Below are 19605 nucleotides of genomic sequence, written 5' to 3'. Positions count from 1 at the left end.
CAGGAGATCTCAGGCGCCCCCTTCTGCCTCAGGGTGCTTCTGTCGCAGGTGCTTGTCCAGGGTGGCACGCAGGCCGAAGGGTACACAGCAGTGGGGGCATGGGAAGCAGGTGCTGCCTGGGCCCTGGCCGTGCATGCGTCGGTGGCGGTTCAGCTTGCTGCTCTGGGCGCAGGCGTAGGAGCAGAACTCACAGGCGTAGGGCCGCTCCCCCGTGTGTGAGCGGCGGTGTACAGTCAGGTTGCTGCTGTTGGCGAAGTACTTCCCGCAGAACTCGCAGCTGCCCCCGGGGCCGCGGCTCTTGCTCACTGCCTTCCGAGGCACAGGGGACACCTGGCTCGTGCTGGGCTCCGAGTCCTGGTCTGAGGTGGCAGCCCCAGGGCTGGCCTGCGAAGCCCCGCCCCCTGGGGCTCCAGGCTCCTGGACGCCGGCGGTGGCGGCAGCCCCTTCCCCACGGCTGCTCTGAAGGGTGCTGGCCGGGGCGGTGGCGTGGTTGGCGGGCTCCGGGGGCGCGATGGCAGACTGCACCTGGCCCGTGTCGCTGGAGCAGGGGCTGGGCGTCTGCACCTGGCGATGGGTCTTCTTGTGGCGGTTCAGCTTGCTGCTCTGGGCGCAGGCGTAGGGGCACTGGTCGCAGGCGTAGGGCCGCTCGCCCGTGTGGGACCGCATGTGTACTTTGAGGTTGCTGAAGGAGCTGAGGGTCTTCTTGCACACAGTGCAGGTGGGGCTGCGGCGGCCGCTGCCCCGGAGGCCCTTGGTCTCCACCTCGGACCCCACCACAGCGGACACAGCCGCGGCCACCTCGGCCAGGCCCAGCAGCGGGGCCTCGGGAGCATTGGACTCAGTCTGGTAGATAGACATGTTGTGGTCCCACTGGGCGTGGCGCAGAAGCTTCCAGGCATGCGTGAACTGGCGGCCACAGCGGAGGCAATTCAAGACACGCAGCTCCTCATGTTCTGGAAAGAGAACCGGGCAAGGTGGTTAGTGGCGAGCTTCCTGCTCAGGCGATCAAAGTCCTAGTAGTCACAGCCGACAGCTGTTCCGGGCAGCAGGCCGGCCAGCCGGCCGGGACAAGGCAGTCCTCAGAGACAGACTCCCTGCCCTCACCGAGCTGGTGTTCAGATGCCTGGGCAGAGAGAGGGAAAAAATCCACAAGGAAGAAAAGGGTGCAGGCCCGGTTAGGAAAAGAGCTGATGGAGGCCAGTGGGAACGTCCTATGTGCCTTTCAAGACTGGTCCCTGTTTTCCAGCTGGGAAAACGGAGGCACACAGGGGCACCCTCCACCCCCAAATCCATGGAGAGCAGCCGATCAGGTTTCCAAGGAGACGGTTCCCTAAATGTGCGAGGGGATCTCAGTTCTGCCTCCCAGCGACCCCAGCTCCGAGGGAGAGCTGTGGCAGGCTCGGGAACCCTGCGGGGCTGTCCTACCCTGTCCCCCTAGGGTCACAATGGGCCGGAGTCGACTCCGGGACAACAGGTCTGCTTTGGGTCTGGCATCCACACCACAGACCTGGAGGCTGGCAACTTGTGCACCACACCCACCTAGAAGCTCTCCATCCCGGAGTGGGTCTCGGGCCTGCATGATCTAGTGACCCCCCAGCTTGGGAAGGAGGGGGCATCAGGGTCCGGGCAGTAACCAAGACCTATGGGGCCACCCCACATTCAATTATTGTCTGGGCACCTCAGTGGACAGGTACATCCCTACACACTTTCAAATTCTTGGTGGGGGGACCTAGCCTCTGACTCACCACCAGAGCCCAGAGGCCAGGCCAGGACGGGGTTGTAACTGAGCCTCAGTTTCCTCAACTGTCCCAATCTGAGAATCCCACGGGTGCACCCCCTTTAAGGCCAAAAGTCAGCAAGAAAGCAAACCCAAACCAGGCCCTTTCACGGAGACCCTGAGGCTGTAAATCTTTAAGAGAGCAGACAGCTGCATCTACCTCCCCAGGAGCGGCTGGTGGGTTGGTTTGGTTCCGCGGTTAGCCAGGGACTGCACCACAGGCTCAGCCCAATAATCCAATCGCCCAATAATCCAATCGTTTCCAATCGGGCTAATCCAATAATCCCATCACAACGGTCCAGGGACCCACCAGGGGGTCTTTTCAGCCCCAAACCTTCAGGACCACGGAGACCTGAGACTGCAGGCGGACTGCCTTTGAACTAGTCTCGGGGGACTAAGGAATCTGGATCCTTCGAGTCCCGCTGCCCTGGGGGACTTCCCACCACCACCACCACCCAGGCCTGGGAGATTCCATCAGGGGCAGAGGACAGCCGCCCCCCCCCCCCACTGGCTCTACAGTAGAAAGCATCCGAGGGTGGAGGAGGCGGGAGGGGCAACAGGCACTCTTTCTAGCTGGTCTGCGCCCCTCCCCCGGGCCCTTCCCTCCCCACCCTCCCCAAACACACTAGTCCTTCCCCAGAGGTCCTCCTTAGTACCACCCTAGGTCCAGCCACCTGGCCAGTTATTTCTGGCCAAGGGGAAGGAGAAGTGAAACCAGATTCGGGGGTGCCTGTGGCAAACCCCCAGGCCAGTCTTCTGCTGGGCCTGGCCACACCCAATGGGCCACCCGCCCAGCTTGGCTGGCCCCCGCCCCCACCACCTAGGACTGGGCAGGCCCTGGCCACGCCTAGGCTGCACCCCAAGGGGAGCCACAAAGGGGAAGTCGCGCTCAGTGGCCTGCCTGTCCAGCTCGGGCCGCGCGGGTCCCCCCGCAGGAAGCCCTTGAACTTGAGGAAGCGCCTGGCCCGCGGGGGGCCACTCACCTGAGCTCGGGCCGGGCCTGGGGCCGCGGAAGAGCGGGCAGCTCTGCTTCTTGTGCTCCATGAAAGCAACGATCGCCTCCAAGGGAAAGGTCTGCAGGCAACGGCCGCAGGTCAACAGATCGGGGTGTTTGTCGGACCAAGGCTGGCGGTCTGCAGGGAGGAAGCGGGTGGTGAGCGTGGGGGCGGGGCCAGGATGGGGGCCCGGGGTGCGCAGGCAGAGGGGAAGCCGGAGGGTCAGGGAACCGGGGCCGGCGTTACCCGCCTCCCCAGCGTCCAGGTGTAGGGCGCGCGGCTGGGCCAGGGGCCCGGCGGCTTACCGAACGAGTGAGGGGCCAGAGTCGTCCACAGGGCCCAGGGGCTGGGCGCGCCGAGGGTCTGGAGGGGGCCCTGCGCGGGCGGGCAGCCGGAAGAGTGGCAGCGATCGCCCCCCAGGTGCCCCAGCTGGGGCGCCTTCTGCGGGGCGCAGAGCTCCCGCCGCGGGGCCGGGGAGGGCTCGGCGTCCGGCTCCGGCTTCACATCGATGGTGAGGTCCGGCATCTCCATCTCGCCCTCGGAGTGCGGCGCAGGCACAGGGTCGACTCGGCGGGGCGCGCTGCCAGCCTTGCGGCGGGACATGGGTCGCAGGCCGGGGCGGGCTGGCGCGCGGGCGGGCGGGCGGGCTGGCGGGCGACGCGCGAGCGGAGGGCTCCGAGCGCGGCGCGCAGGTGAGTGGCGGCGGCGACCGGCCGCGGACTCGTACACGTGCTGCCCGCGCCGAGGCTCCGCCCACTCGGGGGCGGGGCCTGCGGGCGAGGACTTACCGGCGGGCCCGGGGGGGCCGCGAGCAGCCAGTCCGCTTGGAAGCTGGTGCTCGGCCAATGGGAGCGGCGATGCCTGCGCGCCCCCCCCCCCCGCGGGGGAAACTGAGGCACGCGGCGTACACCCACCGCCCGCGAGAAAATGGCAGCGTCCACGTTTCACGTGGCCGTGGTCTGGGCTGCCTTGCAAGGACGCTTCAAACAACCCCCACCCCGCAGCCGGCAATCCCGGATTTATCCCTAGAGCAGAATACTGGGGTGCAGCGGTCCATGACACCCACTGACGACCAACAGGAATCACAGAGGCTTTGGGCCGCTAACGAGGCCAGGGGCTGGGAGCTCCAGTCCACCCTGGCTTGTGCAGCCAGGAGCGAGGACCAGGACGGCAGTGAGGGATGGAGATCAGGGAGGAAACGGGGGCAGGTCCCAGAGAGTCATTGGATCAGCTTGCAAGTTTTATTTTTCTGAGTCTGGGGGGCTTAGAACCGGAGAAGGAGGATGCTTTCTACTGCCTGCAAAGCGTTACAGTCTCCTTACGTAACTCACGGGGGCAGTTCCATCTTGTCCTCCAGGTTGCTATGAGTTAGCATCGACCGCCTGGCAGGGAGTTGAGAGGGCTTGGGATAGGCTGGGGCAGAGGACAGTTGTACAGCATGAAGCACACGCATCTTTTTTGCTCCTAAAAAGAAAGCCTGCGTGGAGGCACTTAAACTTGGCTGTTCAGTGTTCACCGAAAGCTGGCTGCTTCCACCCCACCGGAGAGAAAGACGCGATCGTCAGTCATCTCGAGGATAGTGGTTTGCCTCTAAAACCGGAATTCCCAACTAGCCGTTGCAAATAGCCAACGGTCTTACCTATCTTATGGGCCTCCCCCCTTCCTCCCAGGGGTCCCCGGAAACCCCCGTCAGGCCACCGCGATCCTGCTTTCCGTTGATTCTGACTGACCCTATAGGACAGGGCAGAACTGCTCCTGTGGATTTCCCAGACGGCAACTCTTAATCGGTAACTCTTAATCGGGCTAGAAAAAGCCTCATCACCCTCCTGCTGGGGGTTAGCAGCCCATCCCATCATCATGCCGATGCCACCAGGGCACGCTTTATTCCTTCAAACTCGCTGCCCTGGAGTTGACGCTGACCCATAGCAAATCTGTGGAAGGGGGTAGAACTGCCCCTGTAGTTTTCCCAGACGGACTCCAAAGCCTCTCCATTTCCCCCTGCACCGCAGACCCTGTGATTAGCAGTCAGAAGCGTAACCACAGAACAACCAGGGCTCCTAGCCCGGCATAAGATCGGAGTGTTTGTTGATTGTTCTCCAAACCCCCCGGGGAGAGGTCCCCTGAAGTCAGGGCCAGGCTGTCGGTCTTGGCCCCAGGTGTCCCCAGCCCAAGAAGGAATGCACTGGGCATTTCACTAGCCCAGAGGAAAGGAGGTCTAGGCCAGGCCAGCCCCTTGCATTGTTATTCAGGTCTCCATTCAATTGTCCTCCAGAGAGCCCAGGGCCTCCCTGACCACTATCTAAGGTAGCCCCACCCTGCCGAAGGACTTGCAATTTACATGATGACCTCCATCTGTCCGTCCACCCCCCCTCCCCTGCTGCCCTCAGGGCCACAATTTTTCCCGTCTGCCAAAGGAGTTTAGGGGAGGTTGGAACGTGAGGGCTGTTACCTGAAGGTGGCGTCTCATTTAATGGCCCCTCCTCTGCTCATTCCACTAAAGAAACTCCTCAACTTTGTCACACTCTAGTGCACTGCCCAGAGCCCTGCTGGGTTATGCCTTGGCCTGCTAATGGCAAGATCGACAGTTCGGATCCACCAGCCACTCCTGGGGGAGAAAGATGAGGTGTTTTTGCTCCCACAAAGATTGACAGCCTCGGAAACCCACAAGGGCATTGTGATTCTGTCCTATAGTTTGGTTGGTTTGGGATAGTCCTTTGTCCTTCTATATTTTTCATATTTCTTCTGGCCTGAAGGATCTTTTTTTAAAAAAACAGTTTTATTGGCCCGTCACCCACATGTACAATTCAATTGTTCCATTGTACCGAGAAGAGTTGTACAACCATTACAATTAATGTCAGAACATCTTCCTTGTACACATTGGTATTGGTGTAATGATTTGGTATTGGTGTAATGATTATTTTTTAATTGGGGCAAAAATACACACGGCATTCTCCCAGTCAACAACTTCTGCATGTTTCGTGTGGTGTCATGATTCTACTCTTTGTGCTGTGCAACCATTACTGAAATGCTTTTCCAAATTACTCCACCACCATTGACATAAACGCAATACCCTGCATGGCAAAAACTCTTCCTCCTTCACCCATGGTAACTTTAGGTCCTTTGGAAGTTTGGTTTCTTGATATAATATTCACACATCTTACACTTCCAGAGTGAAATCGCATTTAAAAAGACTGGCCATCTCTTTATACATCATCACAATCAGTTCCCCTGCATTCATTGTTTGCTCCCCAATTCCCTTCACCTTTCCCCCATTCCTGAAGTAATCATTTTATGTACTTGTTCGTTTATCCCCTTTGCCCTCGCTCTCCCCCCAAAGCAGATGTCTTCTTCTAGGTTTAGATATAAGTGTGTTCCCTCACCGCACCCCCGAAAATGTAGGTTCTAAGGGGGCTTCGATACCTTGTCTTTTTATTTCAGGGCCTACTGTGTGAGGGGCCCCAGGTTCTGGAGACCGGTGGAGAAAAGGGGCCCACAGTGCCAGGGAACTGTTGGAAGGAAGTGAATTCTGTGAGCCCCACAGTGCAGGCCAGAGAGTTCCTAAGCCTCAGTTTACCCTTTTGTAAAATCTCTGCAGGCAGGGCTGGCAGGGCAAAAAGACCGCCTTCAGCATCCTTCCTACCCCGCCCCCACTCGCTTGCTCCCTCCTTTTTCTTGATTTCCAGTGAGGGAGGCTCTGGGGGGGGGGCGAGTGTGTGTTTGGGTGCAGGAGTGCACCGTCCAGCGAACGGGTTCCTCCGTCCCCCCAACACGAGTTCTCCTCTCGGGCCTCAGTTTCCCCCTCTGCAGAAGGGCGCTTGGAATGCCCTCAGCTCTAAGCTGGCAGGCCAGCAGGGAGCGTCCAGTTTGGACGCCCAGCCAGGCCACCTCCCCCCGACCCCCCCGGTCCGTGCGCGCGCCCGAGCCGGCGAGCTCGCCGGGCCGCCACGTGCGGCGGCAGCGGCGCGGGCGCGGGCGGAACGCGGGCGCGGGCGGAACCCCTGCGCGGGCGGAACCCCTGCGCGGCGGCGCGCAGCCCGCCCGGGCCTCTGCCGCGTGGGCGCCGGCGGAAGTGGCGCCCGAGCCGCGGACCCGGGCGAGTGCGGCGTGCCGGCGGGCGTCTGCGGAGAGCACCTTCCACTCTGCGCCTGGAACGCCGGTACCTGGACGCTCTGGGCCCGGAACGCCGGTCGCGGGAACGCCCCCGGCGCGGGCCCGGGATGGGGGAGCCGTAGTAACGGGGTCCGCGCCCACAGTCTCGCTTTGCCTCCGTCGGCGCCGGGAGGTGGGGCGCGCGGCCTGCTGGGCAGCGCGGGCAGTGGACTCCTGCGGGCCGGGAGGACGATCCGTATTGGAAGAGGATTGAGATGGGTGGCCAGGGCCGAAGGAGACGGAGCTGACCGGCCCCAGGGGCGGAGGGGAGGGGAGGCTAGGCATTCCGCCTTTGGGGTTCCGACCCGTCTGCATTTGACGAATTTGCATAAAGATGTGGCCGCTTTAGGGGGGGTGTGGACACGTCTCTGGGCCCAGCAGCCGGGTTAATTTGATAAGTCCGCAGATGTCTTAATTCGGACACCATCGAGGGGCCGGCTCACTTGGTCCCCGGACTGGAGCTGATCTCTTCAGGAAAGGGGGGGGTCCCTTTGGGAATGGCCGCTGTGAATCTAGGCGTGCGCGGGGGGGTGGGGGTGAGACAATAGGTATCCTCATTCCCCCCCCCCAAACTTTCCATTAGTATGTTTTTGGCTTTGACTGAAAGGATGAAGGGCTGAGGGGTCTTCAGCCAGATCAGCAGGGAGGTGGGTGGGTAATACCTGCTTTCACCTTCTTAGGCACACCCTGCCTGACCTTTCTCTGAAGCTGATGTTATCTGGTCACTTCTTTTGCCCTTAAGCCTTCAAGGGCACTCCTGTGCCAGTGACATGAATCCACGTGCCCCGCCCACCTGCACTGGCAGTCTGGACTCCTGGGTAGACCAACCTGAGTTGGCCTCTTGCCATTTAATGAGCTTCTCTTCCCCCCCTTCCCTCCCCACTCCCCAAACAACAAGGACAACAAACTCACTGCCATTGAATTGATGGTGACTCCATAGGGCAGGGTAGAACTGCCCCTGGGCTTTTTCAAGACCAACTCTTTTATGGAAATCCTTTCCAGGTTCCACTGCCTTTTTTTCATTTGGAATGGAGGACATTCAGATCTGGAGATGGAGAAACCCTGGCCAGACAGTGGCCTCCCCTCCCTTCATTCTGTTTTATCAAGGGATTTAACACAATCTTAACAGCTTTGTTTTGAGGCGGGGAGGAAACCTGGAGACCCGTGATGGGGGGTTACCTACACGTTGAGTAGCTGTGGTCAGATCTGTTTAAAAAAATGTTTTTAGCCCTTAATCCCGTTTACCTGTGGTCTGATAAGCAAGGAACGCTGATGGTGTCATGGGTTAAATTTCTGGCTGCTGACTACAAGATTAGTAGTAGGTGGAACACACCAATCACTCCCAGGGAGGGAGGGGGAGAGAGAGAGAGAGCTGTCTGTCCGCTCCCATAAGGAATGAGGCCTCAGTATCCCACTCAGCCCTTTAGGGTCCATATGAGTTGAAGCTGACCTGATGGCAAGGAGTTTGTTTGAGTCCGTTCTTAACTCTTGATTTTAACCGTAACCCAATCCATCCAAGCTAGAAACCTCATGGCCACTCCCCTATGGTGACCTCAGGGGGCAGTGGAGCTTTGTTGCTTGTGGAGAACAGACAGCCTCATCATCCCGAGGAGCAGCTGGTGGGTTTGAACCCATCCCACGGGGCCTCCAGGGTCTCAGCGACTTCGGAGGGCTTCAGCTTGCAAGGCACACAGGGGTCAGCTGCATGGAGATTCTTCCTGGGGGGGGGTGTCTACTCTCACCAAAAAACACAAGAACTGTTCCAAACAAAAGCATACAGGAAATCTGACCATTTCAGCCCCCTCCTCACTGCCTCACCCCATCCTAAGCACCTTCATCTTTGGATGACTGCAGTCACCTCCCTGGGCTCCCGTGCTGCCCCTTGCCCTCCACCACATTTTCCCGAGACAGGCAGGGTGGGGGGGGGGCATTCACCAACTGTTACTGGGTGGATTTCAACTCACAGCAACTGTACGGGACAAAGTAGGGCTACTCCTTAGGGTTTCCCAGACGGTCAGTACTGCCTCATCGTTCTCCCAGGGAGCAGCTGCGGTGTGTTTGAATGGCCAGCTTCGCAGTTAGCAGCCTGTCACTTCATCCATTGCATTTCCCCACCATGGCTGATTCAGCCTGAGGCCAGGGCCCGTTTGTTTGCTGAAGTGCCTGTCTGCCTGCCCAGCCCTGGAGTTCTCACCCGTTGGCCTTCCCTTAAATCTGTGGGCTCCTTGTCAGACAGCTGGGTCTCTTTAAAGGTCCCCCAAAGAGTCGGATCACAGTATAGGTACCAGTTGAAAAGCACCTTTTTCCCCCCTTTAATTGTAAGCTTCCTGGTCGGTGCTGTGGCTGAGGCTGCGGCTTGGGGCTGCTAACCCCCTGGTCTGAGGGGTTCAAATCCACCCCGTGCTTCTTAGGAGCAAGCTGAGGCTGTCTGCTCCTATGAGAACTGGCAGTCTCAGAAGCCTTAGGTAGGTCACTATGCATCAGAATTGACTCGATGGCAGGGGTTTTGGGCCCCTTAAAAGGCAAAATTTGTTGAACGCTTGTTTTCTGTTCTGCTAAAAAAAAAAACAACCAAGAAAACCAAACCGGTTGCCCTTGAATTGCCTCACAAGCACAAAGTTTTACCACCCAGTGTTCCTTGTGGACCAGCGTGGGAGCCTCGGAGCACCAGGACTGGGCAGCTTAGAAGCACAAGGTGCTAGGGAAGTTAGTTCTGGGGAGGAAAGCAGAAGGCCAATGAGGACAAAGGTTTCAGATTCCTGGGCAGAGCATTGTTCTTTCCCAGATGGAAATGTGGACTAGATTATAAAGATGACGTGTATAAAGCGTGCAAAATCCAAAAAGGGACGGAACACAGATTATTGCCCGTAGTTGTCAGTCTACTGATGACTTAGGGTACACAGTGGGTCCTAGAAAAACTCCATTCTCTTTCAGCCCGCTCCTAGAAGCACTGCCCTGTAGGGTTTGGGTGGTCAGTGCTTTGAGCCACCACCAGCCTCTGTGAGAGAGAGAGAGAGAACCCTTTCTACTCCCAAAAAGAATTAGTCTCCAAAGTTCACAGGGGCAATTCTACCCAGCCCTAGAGGGTGAGAGAGAGAGAGAGAGAGAGAGAGAGAGAGAGAGAGAGAGAGAGAGAGAGAGAGTGTGTGTGTGTGTGTGTCATGGAAGCAGACAGCAAGGACTTTTTCTGTTGGAGCCTCGGTGGATGTGACCCACCAACCAACCTTACAGCTAGTGTAGTACAGGGTTTATCCATGGTACTGCCTGTTCACTCTCACTGCCACCGAGACCGGTCTGACTTGGCGGCCTTATAGGACAGGGTAACTGTCCCTGTGGGTTTCTGAGACTGTAACTCTTTACTGGAGTAGAAAGCCTCCTCTTTCTCCCTCGGTGCAGCTGGTGGTTTCAAACGGCCGACCTTGCAGTCAGCAGGCCAACTGCTAACGAGTACGCACGCCACCAGGGCTCCAGAGTCAAGCTTGGACATAACCAAACACCATCAACCGTTTTTTATCTCTCTCCATCGATCGGAGTGGCGAAGAATCCACAGCTTTGTAGCCTTAACGTGCACCACTTTGCTTCTCAGAGATGGTGGACATTTGCATGTCTTCCTGAGCCCACCCCCTACCCCCCCCACCCCACCCCCCACCATGTGTGTCAACTTGGCTGCGCAGACAGTCCCAGTCCGGGCCTAGAGCCTGCAAACCCTCACCTGGGGACGGCAGTGAAGCAGGAAGGAGATCACCAGCATTAGGTTATATTCCCAGTCCACCTCTGTTGCTCTTGTTTATTGTGTGTGTGTGTGTGTGTGTGTGGAGAGAGAGAGAGAGAGAGAGAGATCGGTTTGTACCAACGGTTCTCAACCTGTGGGTCTCGACTCCTTGGGGGGCTGTCAAAAAACCCTTTCACAAGGGTTGAACAACCCTTTCACAGGGGTCGCCTAAGACCATCGGAAAACTTATTTCCGATGGTCTTAGGAACCAAGACGCTGCTCCTCTACCTGACTCCAGGTGGGTCCGTCCACATGCACATACGCCCACATACGAGTACCCGGCGTGAAGACTTATCCATGCCATACCATGCTTCAAGACAAGATTTCATTTATTTGTCAATGGAAATAAATACTTCACAATATACAGTGACATACTGTTTTAGTGATGAATCACTCTGCTTTATGTTCCATTTGTCACAATGAAAATACATCCTGCCTATCAGGTATTTACATGACGGTTCATCACAGTAGCAACATGACAGCGATGAAGTAGCAACGAAAATAATGTTACGGTTGGGGGTCACCACATGAGGAACTGTCTGAAAGGGACACGGCATTAGGCATTAGGAATGTTGAGAACCACTGGTCTCTACAAAAAACCAAAAATTGGTTCTTGTCTATTTTTTAACTCTGTGTTGATTGGGGCAGTCGTTTAGAGCAGGTGGCTTTTCCAGTGAACAAGTCACACGTCTTCTTTTGTGGCACTGATTACAGTCCCCACAAAACCTATTAGTGCTCTTCTTGTGTCTCCTGGTCTTTCCCTTTCCTAGTCCTGCTTAGTCTTCCCAGCAAACCCTGCCCCTGGGCAAAGGCTGGCCTTCCCGATGGATCACAAATGGTGATTATTAGGAGCGGCCCTCCCTGTGATTACTGTTCACATTTATAGGCCTGTCTGTTACGTGCCCTAAAGTTGAGCCAAAGTTTAGTTCCAGGCTTGCGGGGTGCTTAAGGGCTGCAGCCTTGGGGTTCAGTTTCCACCCGAAGAAGCAGCCTGGCCTGTTTGCATATTTCTGGGTTTTGGTCCACTGTGTCCCGGCCCTCCCCTGGGTCAGCAGTGGTAGCCGGGCACCATCCGCTCTCCTGGCATGAGAGTCACGGAGGCTGGGCTGCGTGTGGCCCACCAGCCCCGAGGGCCGATTGTGTCCATGGGCCCCTGAGTTTCTTCATTCGTCTCTGCTCACGAGTTGCCCCAAGTAGGGAGTAGACCAGGTTATCCCCTGCCCTTTGCTTAGTGGTACATGCCCTTCCTTTCTTGCCTACACCTGGTGGCCATCCAAGAATTCCTCTCTCTGCGTGGAAAGCCTGGAGCCTGGGTGGTGCAGTGGCTATGCATTGATTGGGCTTTGAGCCGAAAGGTCAGCCATTTGAGGCTTTCGACTCCCGTCAAGAGGTACAGCCTGGGAAACCCACAGGGGCAGCCCTGTCCTGTGCCAGAGGGGCGCTGTGAGTGGACATTGCCTGGACGGCGGTGAGTTTGTTGTGTTGGGTATTAAACCTTTTCTGGCTGTTTGCCGCCGTGGGCTCAAACGCCCCACAACCCTTCGGTGATTGGCGTATTTCCGGAATTCCCCATGACTCTAACCTTGCCTGGCATCCACCCGTGCCCACACCACAGTTTGTTCCTCCACTCACCCACTAACAGGCCCGGGTAGTCTCCACCTTCTCGCCATCGTGGAGGGCGGGCCCTGCTGGGCCCACAGCTAGTGTGTCGCAAAGCGAGGCAAGCCCCGCTCTTGTGGGGGTGTCTTTCAGGTTTTACGCCCATGACCACCGTATGTACAGAAGGACACAGCACTGCCCGGCCCTGCGCCAGCCTCACCTCCGTTGCTTTGGGATAGGCTGCAGGGTCATTGGGGATTTCTGTTCCCCTTGTTTTTAAGGGAGCAACGTGCCGCTTGCTACCCCTGTCACCCACACCCCCTAGTGGCGGCATCCTTGGACACTCCCATGGGCAGGGGGTCCTGTGGCTCCATGCCCTTCCCGCCCTCCTCGTTTTTTTGGTTGTTGAGTTTGAGTCTGCCTGTTTTGAGATACACAAGGGACGAGGCCAGTGAGACCAGAGGGGCCTGTGGCCCACCACCAGGAAAGGGGGTGGGGCTGGCGCGTCTCCCTCGAGGGATGGCATTTCCGATCCTCAGAGCCATGGGCCGAGCGGCTCCCCGTTGTCGCAGGACTAGGGTGCTCAGCAGGAGTCCTGGTGGCACCAAGGTGAAGCACTGGCCTGCTAACTTCACGGTCAGCGCCGTGAAACCACCCACCAGCTGCTCTGTGGGAAAAGGACGGGGCTTTCAGTTCTACCCTGGCCCATGCGGGTCACTATGAGGCTTGGCAGTGAGTGAGTGAAAGAGAATGAGGAGAGAGCCCTGGTAGGTAATACTGGGCTGCTAATCACAAGGTCAGCAGTTCAAATCCATTAGCTGCTCCACAAGAGAAACATGAGGCTCTCTAAAAGAGTTGCAGCCTGGGCAGCTCACAGGGCCGGCTCTGCCCTGTCCCATAGGTAGGATCACTGGGAGTCGGTAGAGAACTGAGGCATGGCTCATCAGAGAGTCACCATTGGGGCTGGTTTGGCTCCACAGGGGACACTGGGCAGTGTCAGAGACCCTCTCCTCTCCCACAGCTCTACTGAGAGGCAATCTTGGTTATCACAACTGGGGTGGGGGGTTGTAGCTACCAGCACTGAGTGGGCAGAAGCCAGCGGTGCTTCTACACCTCGCCACGGGCCGAGGAGCCCTGGTGGCCTATGTGGTCTGCGGGTTAAGCACGCAGCCACCAGCGGCACGGGCGGCAGCGTGAACCCAGCTGGAGAAGGGTCCCCAGGTTTGCTGCCTGCCATCATGAAGCCTCAGCCCAGCCAACCCCACCGGCGGGCGCTTCCACGCTGTCCTCTCTGCTCTGTTGGATTGCCAGGAGTGTCCTCAGCTCAGAGCTGGCAGGCCTCCCCCACTCCCCCAGCATGGTCAATTGTCTGCAGGACCCCGGCCCCCTTCCCACGGGGCCTGCCTCGCAGAGAGCTCAAACCGCAGAGACAGGAAGAGTCTCACAGGAAGGGAAAGAAAAGACCATCTAAGGACCTGCATCCTGTGCCAGCCCTGGGCCCTAGTCACCTCCCTGGGCCTCTTGGGCCTGCAGGGCCTGAGCCTCAGGGAGTAGGACGCCCTCCCTCTCGCCTGCCCCCTTTCGGCCACAGCAGCACACAAGGCAGCCTTTGCTTAGGGACAAGAGCCAGCCGCTCAGCTGATAACCGGTAAGCCCCCAAATCCACCCACTGCCATGCAGCTGATCCCGACTCCTAGGGCCTATGGACAGGGGAGACCTGCCCCTGTGGGTTTCCGAAGCTGTCATTCTTTAGGGGCACAGAAAGCCGCCTCTTTTCCCCAGTAGGGTCAGTAGGCATTGGGTTTGATTCTGCAGCACGGGCTGGGCTGGTTTGTATTGGAGGGGGATGGAGCTCGGCTTTGGTATATATGTTGGAGTCTCTGGTGGTAACACAAAGGCCCACCCAGGGGCACCGCGGAAGAAAGGTCTGGAGTTCCACTCCACGGTCACTGTGTTAGAATGGACTGTCAGGTAGTGGGTTATGTGTGTTTTTTTTTTCAGGAGCGGGGGTCCCACAGTTGGTGGTGGTGGTGGGGAAGCCAGGCTCCGGCCCTCCCAGGGTGGGGGCGGGGGCTGGAAATAGAACAATGTAGGACATCAGGTCAAAGCGGTCACAGAGTAATGGCAAAAGCAAGGGAGATTGGGGAGACAGGGAGTTGGGCAAAGGAGAGAGACAGACAGCTGTGGTAGGGGCCTGGAGGGGCGGAGGATTATCCGGGCCTGGAAATGCGGAGGGTGGAGGGTAGGTGGGGCCAGTGGAGGGCTCTGGGCTCTAGCTTGAGTGAGACAGGAGGGAGCCCAGGACCACCCCCAGCTGGCTGCGAGCTGCCCAGAGACCTGATCGGGCTTTTGTATTCGCGGGCTCCCTCTGGCCAGCTGGGGGAACAGCCTGGGGTGGGGTGGTGGTGGGGCTGGAGGAAGGCATGAGCGGTGCGGAGGGGCCGGGCCTGGGTTTGTGAACCAAGGGACCTTAACCAGCAGCGTGCGCTGGGGAGGCGGTTGTGGTTCGCGGCGCCCCCGTGTGTTGGAGACTAGAACTGCGCCCGAGAGGACCTTACAGGCCTGTCTGTCCTGTGACCGAAAAGGGGTTCCCAGTGCAGGGTGCACGGGTGGGTGAGGACGACCGCACCGGGACGTCCAGCGCGGCGATCTGACCAGGCAGCCTGGCCTCTTTTTAAGATCCTGACTTTTATTCTACAGTTTTCTTCCGCTCTCTACCCCGGACCTCCTATTGTGACCTGGAGCAGCAGCGCCGAGGACAGTTGTGGGAGCCGGGTACCGTCTAGTTCTAAATGCTCTTAAAGGTGGGTGGTGTGAACCGACCCAGCCGGTGCCATGCAGAAAGGCCTGGTGATCCGCTTCCACCAAGATGAACCAAAGGAAACTGAAACTCACTGCCATGGAGTCAATGCTGACTCCTGGCAGCTCTAGGACAGGGTAGGAACTGCCCAGAAAACCCATGAGCTGCTCTCTGCGCCCTTCGTAGAGCAAGCTTGCTGACCCCCGGTTCAGGCCCTGACCCGAAGCCCCAGGTGGTGGGCACAGGACTACTAACCGCAAGATCAGCAGTTCAACCCCAGCGGCACCTCAGGAGTCAGAATTGACTCACCAGTGGTGACTCTGGCCACTGGTGAACATGATGCCTCCAGCCTGGCCTGCAGTGGAGAAGGGCCTGCAGGAAGCTGCCTGGGCCCACTCTCCTCCGCACGAAGGTTCTCGAAGCTCCAGGACTACCCTTTCAGTGATCACGGGGCTCTAGGTTGAGACGCCCTGGTGGCAGAGTTGGGCTGCCAATCACAAAAGTCAGCAGTCCGAAACCACAGGCTGCTTCTTGGGAGAACGATGGGGCTTTCTACTCTCGAAAAGAGCTACCATCTTGGAAACCCACCCGGGGCGGTTCCACTCTGCTCTATGAGGTCACTGGGGGAGGGGGTTCAGTAGAAGTTCTTGGTGAATCTGTTTGGAAGGTGGGACTCCCCAGTGGCGTGGATGGATAGATGGAGAGGAGGCGGGGCCTCTCAGCCTACAGTGTTTAATTGGAGCCAGAAACAGGGCGAGGCTGGGTCAAATACAGATAAAGGCCCTTCTCTGGGAGCTCATCTCCTTATGTAGCACCCTTTCTGGCCCGGGCCACAGGGTGATTGGTGGTGCCCAGGCCTGGGGAGAGGAGGGATAGGCTTTAGGAGGCGGGGGCTCAGGGCCTGGGCTTGGGAGCTTCATTTTGAGATGTCTTTGTTCCAGACTTACTCCCCACCTCCTAGTTGTACCTATGCCCCGTCTGGTCTGATGTCTCCCCCTTGTGCTTCTCACCCACAGCCGGGGTCCCCGATGCAGGCTCCAGCGAGCATCCCTGTGCCCGTGCCCGTGCTCCGGCTGCCCCGGGGCCCTGATGGCTATAGCCGAGGCTTTGCCCCCGACGGACGTAGGGCCTTGGCGACACCGGCAGGCCCTGGCACCCAGGCGTTTCAGGAAACCCAGGAGCAGCGGGCCCGCGCCATCCTCCGGGAGCGCTTCCTGCGCAGCCTGCTGGCGATGGGGGGTCGCCAGGTGAGCTTCACTTTGCATGAGGGCGTGCATGTGACCGCCCGTTTTGGCGCCACCGACCTGGACGTGGCCAACTTCTACGTGTCCCAGCTGCAGACTCCGATAGGCGTGCAGGCCGAGGCGCTGCTGCGCTGCAGCGACATGATCGCGTACACCTTCAAGCCCTAAAGACCTTTCCGCCTTAGCCACTGGCGGCCCGGTGGCCCTGGGCCAGGGACACAGGGCTGCCCAGACACTGGAGTCCCCGCCCCTTGGAACTCTGCACACTGGCTGATTCTGAGCAACCCCAGAACTCTGCGGCACACTGGCTACCTGGTACGCCGTGGTGGAGACGGTCAATTGCTGCAACTCCAGGAAGAGGTGGGCCTCTGAACTCCAGACTCAGGCCTCCTGCCGGAGAGGAGCCTGGGGAGGTGGGTGGTGGTGGTATGTGACAGTGTGGAAACTGGTTTATTGAAGATCCCGTGTGGTCTTAATGAAAGTTCTAGAACTTACCTCTTTAATTTCAAATATCCATTGCAATGGTGACACAGAACTCGGACAAAATTCACCATGAAAGGGTTTATTAAGGAAGTTAACACTTGTAATGCCAGTGGGAAATGCTCAGGGTGTTTCACATCTGCTAATCAATGCCCAAAGGGACCTAACACTCCTCTGTCAACTTCAACCTGAAGCCATTCTGCTCTAGCTCCTCGGGTCTGTAAACCCAGCTCCCTGAATTAAGGGGCCAGAGGCTCCCCACGCACTCAGTTCCACTTCCACGGGCCTGCAAACCCAACTCCTCCTGAGTCAAGTGCCCAGAGTCACTGCACACCGGAAGCCAGGCCTCCTGCACAAAAGCACTCGGCTTTCCTGGCTCCGTGGGCTGGGAGAGCCCATCACTGTCCGTGCTCTGGCTCCTGGCTCTGCTGCTGCTGCTCTGACGGTACAGCTGTCCTCTGCTCCGGGGGCTCACTGTGCGGGGATCTCTGGGCCCGAGGACACACTCCATCCCTGGGCTCTTGCTGGCAGTGAGCTCCCTCCTCCTGCTTCTCAGAGGGCTCATTTTAGACACAGCAAAATGGCCTTCCAGGGAAACCTGTTTGTAATTACTCACGGGTGAATCCTATCAGTATCTTAACATCCGCCCCCACCCCACCTTCTTAACCAGACCCATGCAGGAAAAGGTCATTTGGTGAGAGGGAGAGACTTAAGTAATCCCCTGCCCTTCAGTCCACACAGCCCGTCCATCCTGCAGACACTCCCCTCTGCCCCTTCTGCCTAAGAAGGAAACTCTGGGTTTATGTTGCTTTGTGTGTGCACTCACCCCTCACAGGACTCGAGGCAGATTTTCAGGGTGGTGGGGAAAGAGCCCTGGTGGTGCTGCAGGGTAAGGGCTCACCTGCTAACAGCAAGGTTGGTGGTTCAAATCTACCAGCCACTGTGGCAGAAAGAGGTTTGGAGGATGGTGGGATAGTGGTTGAACTCTGGGCTGCTAACCGGAAGGCCACAAACCCACTGGCCGCACAGCCTGCTTCCATAAAGATTTAGGGGCTCTCAAACCCTATGGGGCAATTTGCCCAGAGTTGGAGGGGCCCAGGAGGCTCTCCAGGAGCTGAGAAGCAGGAGCTCAGCCACCGAGTGTGAGTGTGGGAGGATCCTAATCAAGGCGCCAGTAGGAAATCACCACTCAGAGCATGATTTGGAGGGGCCAGGATCGGAGGCCCCACCTACGCTCAGGTTTGCTGATGACGTGAGTGTTCGCGGCCTGGTGCACACGGGTAGCGGTTGGACCACTGCAGCGGTAATGCTTAGGAAAAGAGGATTAGGGTGGATCAGGGGGCGGAAACTCGTTTGTTTTGTTTTTCCGTCCTCCCATCTTGATCTAGTCCTGTTGATCACCTGCTTGGTGAGGTGTACTGGCCACAGGTTTGTTAATTGACAGCACCTCCACAAAGCAGTCCACGCTTCTTTGGTAATCTTTCCATGGTCAGAATGTAAAAACAAAGAATTCCATTAAGATATAGAAGAGCGGGGCCAGCCCTGGGTCCTGGAAAAAGAACAGGGCTACTGGGGAGGGAAAAGCAGGTCAAGTCTCCCCAAGACGCCCCAGTACCGGGCCACGTTGGGTTAACCCCAAGATGGGAAAATACAGCCCTTGGTAACCTTGCAGCTGTGTCACCCATGGCGTCCGCCAATAAAGCCCCAAGGAGTGCCCAAGTCCAGGTACCATCAGCTGAGTGACCACTCTGCCCTCGAGGCCATTGACCCTACAAGACAGCTGAACTGCCCATGGGTGTCTCACACTGTCTGGAACTCTATGGGAGCCGACAGTCTCCTGTTAATGTTCTCCCGCGTGAGCAGCTGGTGGGTTTGAACTGCCCACGTGGGACTGTGGGGATTATGGTAACTAGGAACAAAAGACAGATAGATGCCTCCCAAACTGGCTCCCCAGGTGCGTCTCTCCAGCTCCCCAGCTGCCAAACTTCTCTGCAGGACCCGGTGGCAATTACTGAACTAGTTAGACACTTAAGGTAAAGTGGCCGAAACCCTTCACAAAAGAACCGTGATGCAGGGACTGCCCCTTCTTCCACATGACACTTCAGAAGCTACTCTTTTTAACAATCAAGTGGAAGAGTTTCTGCAACCACGAAGAGCGTCCAATGTCTTTCGTGTCTCCCAGAGTGGGTGATACCACGCCCTGGGGGACTGACCCAGGGGGCAGGCTACAAAAGCAGATGCCCACACCCAATGCTGGTTGATGGGCTTATAGTGCCATCGTTTTTAATTGCCAGGGGGGTGTGGTGGGCCAAATAAGTTTGGGAACCTAGGGACTAAAAGAATTTTACGCAAGACCGGCGTCTCCCATCTGAAAATGATTGGCCCCAGAAGGACCGGAAATGTCAAAAATGGCACCAAGGTGGTTGAAACCCCGTCTTGAATGAGTTACTACCCCAAGTCAGCAGGACAGGGACAGCGGCTGCATTTTGACAACCCGTGACAGGTGATGACAATTGTTCCCAAGATCGATTCCTTCAACAGAAATGGCTGCACAGGAAGATGGTAGAAGTACGTTATTGTGCCATCTGGTTTGGATGCTCTACACGATGCTCAAGATAAAATTGATTGCTTGTTTTAAGAAAAATTATCCATGTCATTGAAGTCCTCACAGACAGGCGTGTTTTGTTCATTTAGTGACGTGGCGGCCGGTCAAGCTGTGCGCGCCTCAGTTCTCAGTGCTACCTCCGGCGACTGGTGTGGGGGCCTTGACCACGGCGTCGCCCGCCCCT

At 57.8% G+C, this 19605-nt stretch overlaps 2 protein-coding genes across 4 annotated transcripts; one reads left to right on the top strand and one right to left on the bottom strand.

Annotated features, from left to right (window-relative positions):
* Positions 1-9: 9 nt before the first annotated feature.
* On the bottom strand, positions 10-3375 carry ZNF296 (zinc finger protein 296). The gene is made up of 3 exons (XM_075536241.1): positions 3078-3375; positions 2761-2910; positions 10-953 (listed from the first exon to the last, which is right to left on the bottom strand). The coding sequence occupies exons 1-3, from the start codon at positions 3373-3375 to the stop codon at positions 10-12; spliced, it is 1392 nt and encodes a 463-aa protein (XP_075392356.1).
* A 3427-nt stretch (positions 3376-6802) lies between these two features.
* GEMIN7 (gem nuclear organelle associated protein 7) lies at positions 6803-16830 on the top strand. 3 transcript variants are annotated; one of them, XM_075537996.1, is made up of 3 exons: positions 6803-6928; positions 14993-15096; positions 16109-16830. In XM_075537996.1, the coding sequence occupies exons 2-3, from the start codon at positions 15085-15087 to the stop codon at positions 16502-16504; spliced, it is 408 nt and encodes a 135-aa protein (XP_075394111.1). In that variant the 5' UTR covers positions 6803-6928; positions 14993-15084; the 3' UTR covers positions 16505-16830. The 3 variants fall into 3 exon arrangements, with proteins under 3 accessions (XP_075394111.1, XP_075394113.1, XP_075394112.1); XM_075537998.1 differs by having other exon boundaries at positions 6883-7011; XM_075537997.1 differs by lacking the exon at positions 6803-6928 and adding an exon at positions 6937-7054.
* The last annotated feature ends 2775 nt before the right edge of the window (positions 16831-19605 follow it).

This window comes from Tenrec ecaudatus, chromosome 18 (assembly GCF_050624435.1).
Source record: "Tenrec ecaudatus isolate mTenEca1 chromosome 18, mTenEca1.hap1, whole genome shotgun sequence".
NCBI classification, from domain to species: Eukaryota; Metazoa; Chordata; class Mammalia; order Afrosoricida; family Tenrecidae; genus Tenrec; species Tenrec ecaudatus.
The sequence above is the reverse complement of the archived record's forward strand: the minus strand, read 5'-3'. Positions and strand labels throughout refer to the sequence as shown.